The sequence below is a fragment of the Sus scrofa genome, chromosome 9, assembly GCF_000003025.6.
Source record: "Sus scrofa isolate TJ Tabasco breed Duroc chromosome 9, Sscrofa11.1, whole genome shotgun sequence".
NCBI classification, from domain to species: domain Eukaryota; kingdom Metazoa; phylum Chordata; class Mammalia; order Artiodactyla; family Suidae; genus Sus; species Sus scrofa.
Window position 1 is genome coordinate 20,829,724 of NC_010451.4, and position 20,435 is coordinate 20,850,158.

The 20,435-nt window shown below is 37.3% G+C and overlaps 1 protein-coding gene across 8 annotated transcripts in view; it reads left to right on the top strand.

Annotated features, from left to right (window-relative positions):
* Positions 1–20,435, top strand: part of TMEM135 (transmembrane protein 135) — a 279,815-nt gene that overhangs the window by 88,639 nt on the left and 170,741 nt on the right. For all 8 annotated transcript variants that reach the window (XM_021062615.1, XM_021062616.1, XM_021062611.1 and 5 more), the window contains one exon: positions 3,864–3,897. In XM_021062615.1, the coding sequence (XP_020918274.1) occupies positions 3,864–3,897 (34 nt within the window). The remainder of the gene's footprint in view (positions 1–3,863; positions 3,898–20,435) is intronic.

A 20,435-nucleotide genomic window follows, 5' to 3' on the forward strand; every position in this document is an offset into this window, starting at 1 on the left:
GTGATAGAAAGATTTTCTGCTGTAGATGCAGTGCATTGGAAAGAACATGAAACTGGAGCCAGATGAACTTGCTTTTGCTGCTTTTATATTTTTAAGAAAACCTCTTAACTTCTGATGCTTGGTTTTTTATAGAGTGAAGACAGAGTGAGGATAGCAATATCTGTGTTACACTTCATAGAACTAGTGAGAAGATAAAATCTGATTTCAAAATATTAATTATACCTTCTAATTATTAAATGTTAGGCAAGTGTAAGATAAATCTGCTTGCTAATAAATTAGTATAATTAATTGGCTCTCTCTCTGTTTAGTGGCTATCTTTTGTGATTATATTTCTATACAATATATCTGTAGTGTGTTCCTTTTTATAAGGCTGGGTTCCTCGTAACACATTGCTTAGTAATTCTACCATTTGTTTAGTGACTATTCGATGCCAGGGGCTGTTGCAGGTTTGTGAAAACATAAAGGTCAATAAGGTAATCTTTGCTCAGTGAAGGTAAAATTGTAGATGGAAGCTAGATGATTCTGGATAGCATCATACATTAGTTCACTTCATAATGAAATGTGTTTTCAGGCACTACCACTGAAATTACATAAATGTTTTTATTTTGTAATGAAGAATATTATTTTTTTCTTCATATATAACCAGCTGTTGGTATGAATAGGTATCACTTGAGAAGGATTTAGCTTTTCTGTGTATTTGTGACTCTTAGATGTTGATATTACCCTTTTTTGATAATAATTTTTTTCCTTCTTTTTGGAGGTTCCCAGGCTAGAGGTTGAATCAGACCTGCAGCTGCTGGCCTACACCACAGCCACAGTAACGTAGGATCCGAACTGTGTCTGCAGCCTACTCCACAGCTCATGGCAATACTGGATCCTTAACCCTCTGAGTGAGGTCAGGGATAGAAGCCACATCCTCATGGATACTAGCTGGGTTCATAACCTGCTGGGCCACAATGGGAACCCCCGATATAATTTATTTAAAATAATAAGCAGTACTAGAACATCTTTGATGGGTTATTTGGTAGGAACTTGAAGCTCCTACCATCGATCAGTGGGTTCAGAAACCAACTAGTATACATGAGGTTGTGGGTTCAATCCCTGGCCTTGCTCAGTGGGTTAAGGATCCAGCATTCAGGATCTGGCTGTAGCTGTGGTGTAGGCTTGCAGCTGCAGCTCCAGTTTGACCCCTAGCTCTGGGAACTTCCATATGCCTCAGGTACAGCCCTGAAAAAATAAAAAGAAAGGAAGGGAGTTCCCGTTGTGGCTCAGTGGTTAACAAATCTGACTAGGAACGATGATGTTTCAGGTTCACTCCCTGGCCTTGCTCAGTGGGTTAAGGATCTGGCGTTGCTGTGAGCTGTGGTGTAGCTGTGGTGTAGAATCCAAGCTGCGGCTTGGATCCCGAGTTGCTGTGGCTGTGGCTGTGGCCCGTGGCTACAGCTGAGATCCGATTCGACCCCTAGCCTGGGAACCTCCATATGCTGTGGGAGCAGGCCTAGAAATGGCAAAAAGACAAAAAAAAAAAAAAAAAAAAAAAAAAAAAAAAGGAAAAGAATTTGGTAGGAACTAATAAGATGGGTAAGAACAATTTCAATTTATATGTATAAATCATAGAAAAGAAGAGCTAAAAAGGACCTTATAGTGATTATCATCTTTTCAGTGATTTTGAAATTCTTTTTTGGAGGAGCGGTAGAGTTCTACTGATTTGCTCAGGTGCATTAATACTTGCTGAAGAGAGACATTGCTGGGGGTATGGCTCAGTGGGTATGTCTAGACCTCCTCCCTTTCTTTTTTTTTTTGTTTTTTAGGGCCGTACCCAAGGCCTATGGAACTTCCCAGACTAGGGGTCAGAGCTACATCTGCTGGCTTACACCACAGCCATAGCAACAGGGGATCCGAGCCACGCCTGCGACCTACACAGTGGCTCACGGCAATGCGAGATAGCTGACCCACTGAGCAAGGCCAGGGATTGAACCCGCATCCTCAAGGAAACTAGTTGAATTTGTTTCTGCTGCACTACAATGGGAACTCCTAGACCTCTTCCCCTTTGAACCAGGCTAGGTCCAATGTTGTTTTCTATGTTGGTGATAAGTGTAAATTAAAAAAAAAAAGAATTTGGAGTTCCCGTCGTGGCTCAGCAGTTAACAAATCTGACTAGGAGCCATGGGGTTGTGGGTTCGACTCCTGGCTTTGCTCAGTGGGTTAAGGATCCGGCGTTGCTGTGAGCTGTGGTGTAGGTTGCGGATGTGACTCGGATCCCGCATTGCTGTGGCTCTGGCATAGACTGGTGGCTACAGCTCCGACTGGACCCCTAGCCCGGGAACCTCCGTATGCCACAGGAGCAGCCCAGGAAATGGCAAAGAGACAAAAAAAAAAAAAAAAAAGAGAGAGAGAGAGAATTGAAGTTAACTGGAACCCTGATTTCCTAATGTCACTTCAACCTTGTCCAGTTATATCATACTGCCTCTGTGTGGCTTTAGTAATATTAAAAATCCCATTTATCCATTTTAAATTATGAACAGTCACAACTTTATATGACTGGATCTGACATCAAGAAGATTTAATATCAAGACCTGGCATGATATTTATTTGTTTTTTGTTTTTTTTGTTTTTTGTCTTTTTGCTATTTCTTGGGCCGCTCCCGTGGCATATGGAGGTTCCCAGGCTAGGGGTCGAATCGGAGCTATAGCCACCAGCCTATGCCAGAGCCACAGCAACGTGGGATCTGAGCCGCGTCTGCAACCTACACCACAGCTCACAGCACGCCAGATCGTTAACCCACTGAGCAAGGGCAGGGACCGAACCCGCAACCTCATGGTTCCTAGTTGGATTCATTAACCTCTGCGCCACCACGGGAACTCCATGATATTTAAATGAAAGCGACTTGATGCTGGTATTTCTTTTTTCATACAGAGTAGCATTTTCTTTGAGTACTGAAAATGTTCATAATTGAAATTCAAATAAATTTTAATAGTTATTATTTGAATTCTGCCCTTGAACTATTAAAACATTAAAGACTTCTTTCCTGGAGAATAGATGTGCTTCATTTATGGTGTCATATGCTGTATAACTTAAATAACGTGATTAAGGATTTAAAATTGTCCTTATCTTTGAGCTTCTAGGTCAATTCATATTAAGTAAGTTTAGTAAATATGCAGTTTTCTTATAATGTGACTGTTTAAAGAACTTTTTGTCCTTGGTCATTAGAAAGTTCACTTAGCGCTTGACTTTTCATTTAATAAGCAAGGTGATTTACTGTGATTTGTGATGACTTCTGAGGAACAGTTGCATTGTGTGTGAAACAGATAGAAGATACGATTTTTTAAAAAATAAATTTGCCTTTAATTAAAATTAGTTTGGCCTTGATTTTTTGGCAAGTTGAATTTGTTATGATTCTTCATTAAATTTAGAATTCTCTAGCATAAACATACACTCATAGCAAATTGTATCTCTCCTCCTATTAATAAATATTGATGAAGCAATAGTAATTTTTTAAATTGAGATGTAATTGACACATGATGTTATATAAGTTTCCGGTGAACAATATAATGATTAGATATTGGTATATATTGCAAAATGATTACTGCACTAAGTCTAGTTTACAATGACTAGGCAGCAGTAATTTTAAATAATTTTAATAATGACCATTGCACCGAATGTTTAGTGACTATCAAACAGAATAACTTATAGAGTCTGTTTACATCCAACTATTAGAGTACTAAAACTTATAGTTTAGCATAACCTACCCCTTTTTCACAACTCCTGATAATTATTTTGATAGATGTCTTTGAAACATGATAACATGATTATTAAGTCAAATTGATACTTAGTCTCACTCTGTCTCTTAAAATTATTTACAGGAGGGGGCTGCTCACAATTTATATGGCCAACTTGGTAAGTAATTCTTTTTTGCTTTTTGGCTTCTTGCTTTTGAGGTTTTTCCATTCACTTTTATACCTTTTTTTGGAATCAAGTTCCCTTGAGAAAAAGGGGGGGAATAAAAAGGAAACCTACTAAAATTTGAGAATATTTTCTGCCCCTGTTTTAAAGGATAGAGTTAAATATTTAAAATAGCCTTGAGGCTGTCTGGTTTATTTCTGTGATATATGAGAGAATTGCACTTATTTCAAGAGGAAAATGATTTACTACCCCATGCCCTTCATGACTCTTCTCTTTTAAGCTTAGTTCTTCATCTTTGATAGGGTGTGTGTGTGTGTGTGTGTGTGTGTGTATGTATGTATATATATATATATATATACATATATATATATACACACCTCTCTGTCTGAATCTTTCATTTCATACTCTGTTTCTATTGCTAACTTCTATGGGAAAAATGATTGAAGGATGAGCTTTTGTGATGTCCATTTTCTTAGACATCATAATGGCATTGATTCTATCCCCAAATACAGAGTATTTAATATAATTAAGTAGGCTTCTATATTTCTAAGTTCACAGAATTGAAATTAGTGTTCTCTAGCCTGATATTCTTTACTGTAGATTTGTAATCAAGGTTATGTGATTTTCATTGTCAAGTTCATATTTTAAAAATGTATTTGTATTAAAACCTTTTAAAGTAGTTTAATAGAATTGATAGGCAACATCGAAAAATTCAGCTAATTAAGGGTAAATATTTATTTACCTAAGGTAGGGATTTGAATTCTGTAGCAAGAGAATATAGTTCAGAGTTTTATTGAGCAACTTACTTCAGTTGTAAAATATTTAATTTTTGCTCTGTACTTGCCATGTGTCAGTTACTGTGCTTCATGCTGGAAGGCAAGCTGAAGACCTTCCTTGTATTTATAGACTTTGCTGTCTAGTGGAAAAGTCACAGTTGAAACAATAATGTTTGAAAAGGACTGAAAGATGAATTATAGGGTGCTATGGAAACCATAATAGTAGCACCAAACTATTCTAGGTGCTGGTCTCCTTTCTTATTTTATAAAAAAACTTAATATTACATCTGCATACTAGAAAGGGTTTGAGTTTTAACGCATTTTTTTCTTGTAGTCATGCACATACTTTTCTATACTGCTGCATGGTGATACTCTAATATCCAAATGCTGTATGTCTTTATACACTTATCTTTAAATTCTAAGTGTACTTCCACAAACGTTTTTTGGTGTGTGTTGCCTGGTTTAGACTGTAAAATCATAGAGAGAAGATTCTTGATTTTGATTGATATAATCAATGTTGAAAGGTGCTCTGAAAATACTGTATTTTTTTAGATTAAATTTTTTATTTTGAAATAATGGTAGATTCATATGCAGTTGTAAGGAATAATAGTGACATCTCATATTCTCTTTACCCAGTTTTCCTTAATAGCATTATCTTATGAAGTATGGTGATATCAAAGAAAATCTATAGTAATATCAAAATTAGGATATTTACTATAGTCAAAATAGGGAACACTTTTTTCACAGGGATCCCATTTACTTCCATCTTACCCTTACCTCCCATCCCCCAATCTCTGGTATCCACTAAGTTACTCTTCATTTCTATAATTCTTTACTTTCTGTAGTCATTTCAAGAATGTTATATAAATAGAATTATATAGTACATACTATTTGACATTAGTTGTTTTCATGCAACATAATTTTCTGGAGATTGATTCAATTTGTTGGGCACATCAGCAGTCCATTCCTTTTCATTGCTGAGTAGTATTCCATGGTATGATGGCTGTACTAGTTCATTTAACTATTCACCCATTGAAGAACATCTGGCTTCTTTCCAGCTTTTGGCTGTTACAGATAAAGTTGGTGTAAATATTCATGTGCAGGGTTTTGTGTGAACATGAGTTTTTATTTCTGTGGGATAAATGCCCAGGACTGCTGTTAACAGGTCATACGTTAATTGAATGTTTAGTTTTTAAAGAAACTGTTAACCTGTTTTCTAGAGTGGCTGTACTATGGTTTTTTTTGTTTTTTTGTTTTTTGTGTTTTTTTGTCTTTTTCTAGGGCTGTACCTGTGGCATAAGGAGGTTCCCAGACTAGGGGTCTAATTGGAGCTATAGCCTCTGGCGTATGAGACAGTCACAGCAACACGGGATCCGAACTGCGTCTGTGACTTACGCCATAGTTCACAGCAACGCCAGATCCTTAACCCACTGAGCAAGGCCAGGGATAGAACCCTCAACCTCATGGTTCCTAGTTGGATTCGTTAACCACTGAGCCACGACGGGAACTCCAGTACTATGTTGTTTTGATAGTGTTCCCAAACTGCAATAAACCTTTGAATCTCTAGCTCTTTCTAAATGGAGATTTGTGTGTGTGTGTGTGTGTTTGGGGAGGGAGGGGAGCAACATTTGTTAAGTAGATTTGTACTTTTTATGTCCAGATTAACAAATTTTAAGTATTAGAAAAGTTTTTCAGAAAATGTAAAATATGGATTGGTCTTTTAACTTTAATCAAAGAGTCTGTAATTTAGAAATTTGATGAGATCAAAGGCTTTTCACATGGATTTTGACTGTTAGGAAATGAATTCGTACATGATATATTCTGGATGCTAATGATAATCTTAGTATCTTCATCTTCCCTAATCTTCAGATTCCTTTCCTCTAAATAGAGCCTTTTATGTATACTATTGCTGTATAACTATTACTCTCATAAGTGGGTAGTGAGTACTGCATAGGTAAGAATTTAAATATTTTCAGGAACTGAATTTAGTCTTAAGAAATAATTTTGTTCTGTAACTCAGTTTCATTGCTCAGACTAAGCTGAGATTGCTGGCTTATTTCAACATCAACAATAAAATTTGTAAATATTGGGATGTTTTTATTTTAAGAAAATTATTTATTGTATTTAGGTATATGTTTCTAATTTGGAAAGTACAGAAAAACACAAAGAGGAAAGTAAAAATCACCTGTAATTTTACCATGTAGTAATTAACATTTTAGTGTCTATTTTTCATTCCCTTTCCTTTCCTCCAATGTACATACATAAATATACACACATAGATGCACCTTGACATTACACATTCTATACCCGTTAAAAATATTGGGGGCATATTGTTTTGTGACATCTTTTGGTACTAGGCTGTATGGATTTGATTGCTTGTGGTATTAAATAATCATTTTTTGGATGGCACATACTTCTTTTCACATACTTCTTGATTATATTTTCATTACAATAGGTTGGTTTTATACATATACACATGTATACACAGTTCCACCCAAAATGTTGGGAAACAATAAAATACTATTTGGTTAGTAATAGTATCATTTTATTAGTTTTGGCTGTGACAGTTACACATAGCAGAAAATTCTAAAGGCATTGCCAGGCCTTTGAATGAATACCTACTAGAGAAATATGCAGAACTGGCTTCTTATTACCTTTGTCATCTTTGTCTTTATTTTTATCAGTGAACATTTATTGAGTGCAAAGCCCTTGGCTAGGTATCTGGACACAAATAAGAGCCTTTATTCTGTCCATGAAATTAATTTAGTTGAAAGAATAAAGTGTATCTAGATCTGGATTTAAAATGAATGGGTAATAAATAGTCCATGATAGTATATTCATGTCAAATATGTGGTTAGATAGTACAGTATTTAGAACTTTAGAAAAGGGAGTTATCTTTGGGCTGGGGAGATCAGAGAAGTTTTTATGAATTACATGGGAATGGTAGCTCCATCTTAGGGGTGTGTCACTAGGATGATGGACAAAATTCCTGCCTTTCCAAGGATGGCCAAGTTGGAGCCAAGGTTTAGGAATGAAAAAAAAAAAAAAAAAGCATTTGTTGAATATCTACTCTGTTAGACACTGTTGATGAAATTGGGATTATCAAAACAGAGTCCTTGCTTCTGAGGACCTTATATTTTACTGGGGAGAGAGATACGTAAATTGGTGGAAGATAAGCGTATCTCTGTTTTTCAGTGTTGATAGTTGTCTCAAAACAGAAAACAGTACAGTGTTTATACTACATAATTGTGAATACAAATTTTGCTAGTTTTGTTTATGTTAGTGTTGGAGGAAGCATGTGAAAAGCTGTATGCTCTAAATAAGGGACTTTACTATTAGTGCTTGTATTATTATAAGAAGATCCTCCCTTGGCCACTCTTATTATTTGTGGTATCTGTCAGTAAGCACCGGTAAGTCTTAGTTATCAGAACTAAGTAATTTATAGCCTTAGTGATTAATTAGCAGTTTTAAACATTGCAAAGTCTTACAATTTAGCACAATTTAATTGATTGTAAAAATGTCACTGCTTTCTTATTATACGTTAGCAGATTTTGGAAGGAAAAGAGTACAATTTTTAAAATTGTACCGTCATTTTTAGATTTTTATAATTGATAGGGAATTACTTGTTAAAGGGCAAACTGTATAAAAGTTTTCCAGAAAAGGTATGAAATAGAGAATTAAAGATTTTCTCTGGCTTCTGCTCAAGATCTGGTTATAAAATGATGGAAATGCTTTCCTGGGGCTAATATGCCAGAACCAATTAACCCACAAGAACACCAGCTGCTAGGATTCAACTTTGCCACAGTTTGATTTAAAAGAGAACATGTTAAAGTTTGCATTTACACGATTTCCCTTTATTTTGTTTTCTGTTACAGTAACTGAGGATTCCAGTCTTTCAAAATTCATCATATGCTAACAGTTATTTAGGATGTGATGTTAAGTGTAGTTCATTTCTGTTTAGTTTAATTATGATTTATGACATTTAAAAATCTAGTCTTTTTGAAATCTTTGCAGTTTCCTTCATGCCACCAAGCATTCAACAATGCATGCATTTTAAAATTGTAAACATTATCTAGCAGGCGTGTCTCTAGCATTTGTTTTTTAATTTTAAACATGCAGTGTCTTTGATTAAAACATCTGTATTTGATTTTTCAAATCATAAGGTTTGAAAATGTTGATTCATATGTTTGCTTGTAAGGCCACTTCAATTTAATTAGATTCAGCAGGTATTTATTATATATCAGCTGTGGTAGGCACATGAGGATACAAAAGAAATACAAAATGAATTGTGAACTAGTTGGAGAAATTTGATAGATGAACTTGAAAAAAAAATAAGCCAAATGTATTAAATTCAAAAAACAATTATAAATACTCTCAAATTGTTTTCTCCTAAGCCTTCCTTTTGCAGTAAGTGACATCAACTATCGTCCAGTTGCTCAGGTCAGAAATTTAGGAGTTTTAACCCTTTTCTTCTCCTATATTTTTGTTCCAATACATCAGGGATCTTGCTCTACTTAGAAAATATACTATGGATCTTACAGTGCCTCATTACCAAGTCATAATCAGAGTCTGAGCCCTGACATCTCTTGCCCGAGCTGTCTGAAGAGCCTAACTGGTTTATATCTCCCTATTCTTGTCCTCTCAGATAGTCTGTTTTTCACACAGTGGTCAGAGTCATTGGAAATGCAACTTAGAGCTTGTCCATCTTCTGCTTAAAATTTCTGGAAAACTCTCCCTGCTTGTCATTGCATCCCAGATATAATTCAAAGGCCTCACAAAGCCGCTACCTCTCTGAGTTCATCTATTCTTTCTTCTCATTCTTGACAATGGATTTCTTTTTGTCTGTAAAATACTTGAAGCTTGTTACTCCTTTATAGCCTCAACATTTGCATTTCTGTTTGCTTGGAAATCTATTCCCCCAGGTTTTTTTGTTGGCTGGCATTTTCTCCTTATATAGTTCTTAATTCCCTGTCATATCCTGAGAGAACGCCTTACTATCTCCTGAAAGCAGCTTCCCCTCACCTTTCTAACTGCTTATTTTTCATGGCACTTATATGTAAATTTAAATTTAAATTACAATTTTCTTATTTGTTGTCTGTCTTCCCTCACAGTATATAAGCTGCTTAAGGTCAAGGACTCTTGCTTGTTCATGACATATCCCTAGTACCTGCAGAGAGTGCATTGAATAGAATATATGCTGAATGAGTAATTATTGAATGAATGGAGATTGGGAACAAATAGTTTGGAAAATGGCAAAGATGAGAATGACTGTTCTGTTCTAGGTTGCTGAATAGAATACCTATTCTTTGTTCCTTGTCCTCTTCCATTAGCCTTGAGACCCAAGTTCTTTAAGGAACCAAATGACCTTATTTTCCCAGAAGAAGGTTAACAGTAGATTCCTTTGTTGTAGACTTTCTTACAGATATCAGAATTAGGGATGATAGTCTTCTCTCTGTTCTTACTCTCATTCTTTCAATCACATTGAGGAATGCGTTTCTGGTACCCAGTGTAACATTCGGCGGTGTTGAGCTCTTATCTTTGTTTTGTAGAAGCTGAGATACTTTGCTCTCCAAGATGAACATGTTCCTTAAAGTTGTCATGGTCCGTTTGATCACAAAGGCAAACATAGAGGGGGGACTTGTGAGAATGAACGGAGAATTATTGAGACTCTTATTTTCTTTTATTGTATAATTTAATACTGGGTTTTGAAGATCTTTCCGTATTGTTGTATTTACTTTGAACTTGACACCAGGTTTTCAAGACTTATATGTTGCCTTTATGTACTTGAAGTATATAAAATTGCTTCTTACTGCTTCATAGTGTCCCAGAATATCCATCCCCTGTGTATGCTTGATAATAACTTTATTGAGATATTACAGGACTTCCCATGTGGCTCACAACATACCTACTCGGCATTGCTTCTACAGTGGCTGTGGCTCAACCCCTAGCCCGGGAACTTCCATATGCCGCAGGTGTGGCCATTTGTTTAAAAAACAAAACAAAACAAAATAACTTTATTGAGATATTACATACCATAAAATTTACTCCTTTGAAGTTAACATTCCAGTGATTTTTAGTACATTCACAGAGTTGTGCAACCATTACTACTGTGTGATTCGTGTACTACATTTTACTTGTTAGTTCTTCCAGCAGTGGAAATCCAGACTGCTTCCAGCTCCTCCATATCACAGTCAATATAGTGATAGACATCTTTGTACATGACTTTGTACATGTGAATTTCTCTGGGTGTGCATGGATAAAAGCTAAGAAGATGGATTTTTAAATCATATAATTTCTGGTAAAAGGACAGAATGGCTTGGAATGTGAGAAAATATTATTCTAGTAGTTCATTTGGAGGTAGATTTCTTGATACTTTGGGAGATAGTTTTGTCTTATGCTTCTTTATCCTGTGTTTATATTTGAATAATTGGATTACTTATCCTAGGAATTTTATAGAGTTGAGGTTGATTTTGAAACTAGTAGGTACTTTGCTATAAGTGACCTGAAGGGCTACTCTAGGGTTAATGAGGCCAAAGGAAAAAAGGGTGCAGATTTTCTTTGAGCATTAGTTTTTATCATAACCAGTCTTTATACACCTTATTTTCTCTGCCTTGTAGAGATAACATAGAATGTATTAAAAAAAATTGAGCTGTTAGCTGTGGCATAAGCCAGCAGCTATAGCTCCTTTTTGACCCATAGCCTGGGAAACTCCATATGCTGCAGATGTGGCCCTAAAAGACAAAAAAAGAGAAGATGTGATATATATACACAATGGAATACTACTCAGCCATAAAAAAATGAAATAATGCCATTTGCAGCAACATGGACGGAACTAGAAATTCTCATACTAAGTGAAGTAAGTCAGAAAGAGAAAGGTAAATACCATATGATATCACTTACATCCGAAATCTAATATACAGCACAAATGAACCTTTCCACAGAAAAGAAAATTTGGACTTGGAAAATGGAGTTGTGGTTGCCAAGGTGGGGGGAGAGAGGGAAGGGAGTGGGATAGACTTGGAATCTGGGGTTAATAGATGCAAACTATTGCATTTGGAGTGGATAAGCAATGAGATCCTGCTGTATAGCACTGGGAACTATATCCAGTCATTTTTGATGGAACATGATGGAGGATAATGTGAGAAAAAGAATGTGTGTGTGTGTGTGTGTGTGTGTGAGAGAGAGAGAGAGAGAGAGAGAGAGAGAGGCAGGCTGGGTCACTTTGCTATAAAGTAGAAAATTGAGGAGTTCCCGTCGTGGCGCAAGTGGTTAAGGAATCCGACTAGGAACCATGAGGTTGCTGGTTCAATCCCCAGCCTTGCTCAATGGGTTGACGATCCGGCGTTGCCATGAGCTGTGGTGTAGTTTGCAGACTCGGCTCAGATCCAGTGTTGCTGTGGCTCTGGCGTAGGCTGGTGGCTACAGCTCCGATTCAACCCCTAGCCTGGGAACCTCCATATGCCGCGAGAGCGGCCCAAGAAAATGGCAAAAAGACAAAAAAAAAAAAAAAAAAATTGACAGACCACTAAACCAACTATAATGGAAAAAATAAAAATCACTAAAAAAAAATTTGAAAGAGACAGATGTAGAAGAAAATCATTTAAAAAGAAGCAGATGTAGGAGTTCCCATCGTAGTGCAGTGGAAATGAATCCAACTAGTAACCATGAGTTTACAGGTTTGATCCCTGGCCTCACTCAGTGGGTATAGGATCCGATGTTGCCGTGAGCTGTGGTGTAGGTCGCAGACGCAGCTTGGATCCTGTGTTGCTGTGGCTGTGATGTATGCTGGCAGCTATGGCCCTGGTTTGACTCCTTCCCTGGGAATGTCCATATGCCGTGGGTTCAGCCCTAAAAAGCCAAAAAAATGAAATAAAATAAAAAATAAAAAAAAAGCAGATGTGAAGAAGGAGAATTTTACAAAGGAATATAAGTAAAAGAGACGAAGGAAAACACTAAGAGAAGAGAATGCAAAATAAAAACAAATCATAATAAACATGTGGCTTTTGCTGACACTGCTTGGTAGGAGTGGTCTTTTCTGACACCACTGGGTAGAGAAACAGAAGCCTAGTGGGGATGAAGGTCTCAGCTCTCTACTTGGTTTCCCCTGGCTCCTCCCCTTTGGGGGTGTTGGAGTGCTTTGTTATGGCCTTGTGAGGGTGGAAGTCTAAGCTCTCCACTTAGTCATTGCTAGTGGGGGTTGGGCCAGAGTTTTTTCCTGTGGTATTTGGCTAGTTGAGTGGTCATTATCTAAACACTTCTGTTTTGATAGTCTTCCCTTTTTCTGGTCCTTTAGGAAGACAGAGCGGGTTTTGTCTTTGCTTATTAGCATTTATGACTTGCAGACTTCTTCAGCTCCAAGACTGGGGTATGCAAAGCAAAAAGAAAACCTATAGCTTACCACCATGTCCTTCTTTGGATCACAAGGTCTCTAGATGGTCTGCCTTCTTATTTCCACCTTTCAGTCTTTAAATGTTTGTTTTCTATATGATGTCCAGAGTTTTTAGTTGTAAATAATGGGAAGAATAGGGAAAATATATATACATCTTTACAGAAGCAGAAGTCCTTCTTTGTATGTAATTTTTTTAATGGTAATCAGAAATAATCAAGTACATAGTGAAACAAGCACCAAGATCAAGATCTGGCAGAGGTAATAATTGGAGTTCCCCTCGTGGCGCAGTGGTTAACAAATCTGACTAGGAACCATGAGGTTGCAGGTTCAATCCCTGCCCTTGCTCAGTGGGTTAACGATCTGGCCTTGCCGTGAGCTGTGGTGTAGGTTGCAGACGCAGCTTGGATCCCGCGTTGCTGTGGCTCTGGCGTAGGCTGGCAGCTACAGCTCCGATTCGACCCCTAGCCTGGGAACCTCCATATGCTGCGGGAGCGGCCCAAGAAATGGCAAAAAGACAAAAAAAAAAAAAAAAAAAAAAAAAGTAATAATTAACAGAGACAAACCTACAGAGAATAGGTGTATCGGGTTATCTGAAAATGAAAAAAACAAGTGTCTTTAAATGTTTAATATAGAGTTCCTGCTGTGGTGCACTGGGTTAAGAATCTGACTGTAGTGTCTTGGGTCACTGTGGAGGTGCAGGTTTGCTTCCTGGCCCCATGTGGTGGGTTAAGGATCTGGTGTTGACACAGCTGTGGTGTAGGTCACAGCTGTGGCTTAGATTCAGTCCCTGGCCTGGAAACTTACATATGCCACAGGTACAGCCATTAAATAAATAAATAAATACTTAACATAAAAGATGACTTTTTTCATCTTTTTAGGGCCACACCCATGGCATATGGAAGTTCTCAGGGTAGGGGTTGAATTGGAGCTGTAGCCGCCAGCCTATGCCACAGCCACAGCAGCAGGGATCTTAGTTGAGTCTGCAACCTACACCATAGCCCATGGCAATGCTGTATGCTTAACCCACTCAGTGAGGCCCGGGGATCAAACCTGCGACTTCATGGATCCTAGTTGGTTTAGTTACTGCTGAGCCATGACGGGAACTCTAAAAGATGACTGCTGATTCAGGCTAAGTTAGAATAACAGGGAATAGATTTGCTCTTCTGTCTGACACTACAAAAATCCAGACAAAATAAATGAAATGACCGTTTTCAAGACATTGTACCTTAAGCAGTGAAAGACAATGATCCCTGAAAAATTAGATGCTGGTGAAATGAGCCCTGTAATTGCTTGGTTGGAGAGCATTGCTGGGCCATGGAGCAGGGATGTGGAACTGAGACAGAGCCTGGGTGTATCCCACAGTTGACAGGGCATACCTAGGAGTCTGAGGAGACAAGGTGGTTAGAGTTTGCATGAAGTAGAGGAGAAAGATAGGGAGCTCCAGAGTACAGAGAGTACAGAAGGTCCCAGTGAGTACTCAGTTCAGTTCTGATTGGTACATGCATATGAAGAATCTACCTGAGGCTGGGGAAGGGACCAGTCAAACTGATTAGAGGGAAAAATTCTCTGCACTCATGCAGGGCTAGGAATAGTTGTTATTCCCACCATTGCAAGTAGGAAATTTTCTGATTCATGGGCAGTGGGAAGACTACATAAGAAGGATTTTACCTCAGTGCAGGGCAAAAGTTAGTCCTACACTAAACATTGCTCTGGCCCCAAATTTAAAAAAAAAAAAAAAAAAAAGGCAAGGCATGAAAGGATTTTCATCCCTAAATAAACCTCAGCTAAATAAAATTTATGGGAGTACAGAAATGTACAGCACCCAACAAGGTAAAATTTACAATGTCTGGCATACAATAAAAATTTACTAGCCATGAAAAGGATCAGAAAAATATGACCCATAATGATGAGAAAAATCAGTCATTTGAAATCAACTCAGAAGTCCTGCCAATGATAGAATTAGTAGACAAAAACATCAAAACAGTAAGATTACTGTATTCCATATACTCAAAGAGCTAGGGGAAATATTGAGAATGTTAAGCAGAGATATGGAAGATATTTTAAAAAGCAAAAATGAACTTCTAGAGGTGAAAACTACAAAATCTGAAATGAAAAATACACAGGATGGGATTAATGGCATGTCAGACCTTGGAGAAGAAAAGATTAGTGAACCTAAAAGCATAGCAATAGAAACTATCCAAGATAAAACATGAAGGGAAAGTAAAAAATATGAACAGAGGAGTTCCCATTGTGGCTCAGAGGGTTAAGAACCTGACTAGTATACATGAGGATGCGGGTTTGATCCCTGGTCTCACTCAGTGGGTTAAGGATCCAGCATTGCTGTGAGCTGTGGTGTAGGTCACAGATGAGGCTCAGATCCCGTGTTGTTGTGGCTGTGGCATAGGATGGTAGCTGTAGCTCTGATTCGATCCCTAGCCTGGGAACTTCCATACACTGCAAGTGTAGCCCTAAAAAGCAAAAAAAAAAAAAAAAAACCAAAAAACCAAAAAACCCCAAAACCATAAAACACTCAAAACTATATATATAAACAGAATATTCTAGAATATTAGTAACCTAATAGTACAACCTGAATTGGCCTAATATGCATACAGTTGAAGTCGCTAAAAGAAGAGAGGGAGAGAGGGAGATAGAGTGTGTCAGGAAAAGCATTTAAAGCATTTGGAGAAATAATGGCTAAAAGTGTCCCCAAATTGATGAAAACTTTAAACACTCTTAGCTAAGAACTTAAATGAAGCTCAAGCACGAGGAATGTGAAAGAAATTAATTGTATAATGGTCAGTTAAACCAGTCATAAACAGAATCTTAAAAGCGGTGAGAGAAAAGAGAAACACTTTATAAAAAACAGAGAGTAGTAAAGACAGCAGATTTCTCATTGGGAACGACACATATCAGAACAGAACATCTTTAAAGTACTAAACGAAAGTAACTGTCAATGTAGAATTGTATACCCAGCAAAATATCTTTAAAAAATGAAAGCAAAATAAAGACTCAGACATATATAAGTTTGAAGAATTCAGCAGCAGCACACCTGTACTAGAGGAAACATTGAAGTTTGTCAAGAGGTTTCCAGGAAAATAATAGTAGTGGGAAATCTAGGTCTACATAAAGAAATGAAGAGCTCAGGAAATGGTAACTACCTGGGTAGATACAAAAGACACTTTCCTTATAGATACCCCTTTAAAAGTATAATTGACTGCAAAAATAATGGCAGCATAGTTTGTGAGGATTATATGTTAAAAGGTTGTGGAGGAAAGGGAACCATTCTGCACTGTTGGTGCGAATGTAAGCTGGTGCAACCCCTCTGGAGAACAGTATGGAGGTACCTTAGAAAACTATACATAGAACTTCCATATGACCCAGCAATCCCACTCTTGGACATATATCCGGACAAAACTTTCCTTAAAAAAAGACACATGCACCCCTATGTTCATTGCAGCACTATTCACAATAGCCAAGACATGGAAACAACCCAAATGTCCTTCGACAGATGATTGGGTTAGGAAGATGTGGTATATATACACAATGGAATACTACTCAGCCATAAAAAGAACAAAATACTGCCATTTGCAGCAACATGGATGGAAATAGAGACTCTCATCCTGAGTGAAGCAAGTCAGAAAGAGAAAGACAAATACCCTATGATATCAGTTATATCTGAAAAGAAAATCATGGACTTGGAGAATAGACTTGTGGTTGCCAACGGGGAGGGGGAGGGAGTGAGGTGGATTGGGAGCTTGGAGTTACTGCCTTTGGAATGGATTAGCAGTGAGATCCTGCTGTGTAGCACTGGGAACTATGTCTAGTCACTTATGATGGAACATGATAATGTGCAAAAATAGAATGTGTATATGTATGTGTAACTGGGTCACATAAAGTGTTTATAAAAAATAATACAAAGTTCAAGAGGGAAGAAATGGAAGTGTAATGTAAGATTTTTATACTATGTGGGGCATTGTATAATATCACTTGAAAGAAGACAATCATAATTTTTTTTTTTTTTGTCTTTTTTGCATTTTCTAGTGCTTCTTCCTATGGCATATGGAGGTTCCCAGGCTAGGGGTCTAATTGGAGCTGTAGACACTGGCCTACTCCAGAGCCATAGCAATGCGGGATCCAAGCTGCGTCTGCAACCTACACCATAGCTCACAGCAACGCTGAATCCTTAACCCACTGAGCAAGGCCAGGGATTGAACCTGCAACCTCATGGTTACTAGTCGGATTCATTAACCACTGCACCACAACCGGAACTCCAAGACTATCATAATTTTAAGATGTACAATCAAAATCTTAGATCAAACCAATAGTGTATAACCTTCAAGACACCACTTTAAAAGTAAAGGGACAAATAAATTTAAAGGAAAACAGATTAAAAGTAAAAGATTTGAGAAAAGGTATATTTTACTCGCTCTAATTTGCAGTAAGCTGGAGTGACTGTGTTACAATTGGACTTAATAGATTTCAGAGCAAAGCATATTACTGGAGAAAAAGAGGGTAATTTCATAATAGTAAAGAGTTAAGTGAATTAAGAAGACATAATATTATTAAATGTTTATGCATCTAATAACAGAGCTTTAAAATAAATAAAGTAGCATTCTCATTGTGGCTCAGTGGGTTAAGAACCTGACTAGTACCCATGAGGATGCGGGTTTGATCCCTTTCATCACTCAGTGGGTTAAGGATACAGTGATGCTGCAAACTTCAGCATAGGTTATGAATGCAGCTTGGATCTGGCGTTGCTGTGGCTGTGGACTTTCAGCCCCTAGCCTGGGAACTTTCATATTCATCAGTTTGGTCCTAAAAAGATGAAAAATAAAATAAAATAAAGCAAAAAAAAAATAGAACTGTGATGAGAAATACACAATCGTACTTGAAGATTACAGCATCCTTCTCTCAATAATTGATGCTGAATAGAAAAAAAATCATTAAGGATACAGAAGCCTTGAATAACACTATTAACTAACTTGACATCATTGACATTTATAGAGTATTCTACACAATAGTATCCAGTGAACATGATTTTAGCATCCTAAAACAAATCTCAGAGTTCCCTTGAGGCACAGTGGGTTAAGGATCCAGTGTTGTCACTGCTTGGGTTGCTGCTCTCATGTGGGTTTGATCCCTGGCCTGGGAACTTCCATGTGCTGTGAGTGTAGCCAAAAAACAAAAACAAAAACCTGAACAAGGCTCAAAGGATTCAAGTCATACAATTTATTGTTTGGCCTCCACTGCATTAAATTAAAAACTAGTAAACCAAAAGAGTGGAAAATCCCCCAGTGTTTGAAAACCCATGTACTTCACAGGATAACAAAAGTGAAACTAGAAAGTGTTTTAAACTGAATGAAAGAGCAAATAACATATCAAAATTTGTGAGCTATATTGACTACTTAGAGGGATATTTATTGCACTAAATACCTGTTTAGAAAAAAATTTAGCAAATCAATCCAATATTGTATTCATAGAATAACATCATGATCAAGTTAGATTTAGACCAGGAATTAAAGTTTAGCTTAAAATTCAGAAGTCAATTCATGCAATTCATCATATTAACAGACTTAAAAAAAAATACAATCATCCCAGTAGAGAGAGAATAAACTTTTGACAAAATTCAAATCCATTTCTCATTCAAAGTCTCATAATGCTGGATCAGGAGTTTTCAATCCAAGTGGAGTCATTTTTTAACCCAGGAGGATTCTCATAACTGGGTGAGCACCACTGGCACTTCTCAGTTTGAATCCTGGTTTACTACTTACTAGCCTTTGTCTCAGTTTCCATATGTGTCAAATGGAATAATTAATATATTATTTTTTGATTAATTGATGTGGTCCAAGAGGAATAAGAAGCCCTTAAACCTAACATACTTTTCTGTGATAATCATTCTAATAAATAAGGAAAGTAGTTGAAAGAAATGTTTGATTTCACATAGAGCTCTATTTTTGCATTTTATGTTTTTTTTTTTTGCTTGGGCTGCTCCTGCGGCATATGGAGGTTCCCAAGCTAGGGGTCTAATCGGAGCTGTAGCTACCGGCCTACGCCAGAGCCACAGCAACACGGGATCCGAGCCGCGCCTGTGACCTACACCACAGCTCACGGCAACGCCAGATCCTTAACCCACTGAGCAAGGCCAGGGATTGAACCAGCAACCTCATGGTTCCTAGTCGGATTCGTTAACCACTGAACCATGACGGGAACTCCTATTTTTGCATTTTAAGGTGTACATATAGATATATATCTTATGATAAAATGAGTAACTAATTAAGGATTCATTTTTAAATTGCAGACATTGTTCCAAAGAGGAAATAGTATTTGGGGTACTAACATTGTGTAGTCATTCTCATAGGTGTGATTAATTTCCCAAAATGCTTCCCTGAAAGCTGATGTGAAAAATAGGTTCTGCTGTAGATGCGGCTCAGATTCTGGTTGCTGTGTCTGTGGTGTAGGCTGGCAGCTGCAGCTCCGATTTGGCCTCTAGCCTGGGAACTTTGATATACTGCAGGTGCAGCCCTGAAAAAGCAAGGAAAAAAAAAGAAAGAAAATAGATTCTGGGACCAGGACCTGTCATAGATGCCTTATTTGCTTGAACCTATGTATTCACTTTTCTAGTTCTGTATTCTTTTACCAATCTAGACTATGCCATTCATTGTTAATGAAGTTTGAAAACCTAGCTGTCCTTAACATGGCTATGGAGTGTACGTAGATCAGCACTAGGAAGTAGCATTCCTATAGCAAGAAAGAAGACAGAAGAAATGCTTAGTTTTTTTTTTTAACTTTTTAAATGATTTTTAATTTTTCCATTATAGTTAGTTTACAGTGTTCTGTCAGTTTTTTACTGTACAGCAAAATGACTCAGTCACACACACATGTATATATATATACATTCTTTTTCTCATAGTATCCTCCATGATGCTCCATCACAAGTGACTAGATATAGTTCCCAGTGTTACACAGCAGTATCTCATTGTTTATCCACTCCAAATGCAATAGTTTGCATCTATTAACCCCAGATTCCTAATCCAGCCCACTCCCTCTCCCTCCCCCTTGGCAACTACAGTCTGTTCTCTAAGTCTACAAGTTTCTTTTCTGTGGAAAGGTTCATTTGTGCCGAATTTGGATTCTAGATATAAGTGATATCATATGGTATTTGTCTTTCTATTCCTGACTTATTTCACTTAGTATGAGAGTCTCTAGTTCCATCCATGTTGTTGCAAATGGCATTATTTCATTCATTTTTATGGCTGGGTAGTATACCACATCTTCTTAATCCATTCATCTGTTGATGGACATTTAGGTTGTTTCCATGTCTTGGCTATTGTGAATAGTGCTGCAGTGAACATAGGGGTGCATGTGTC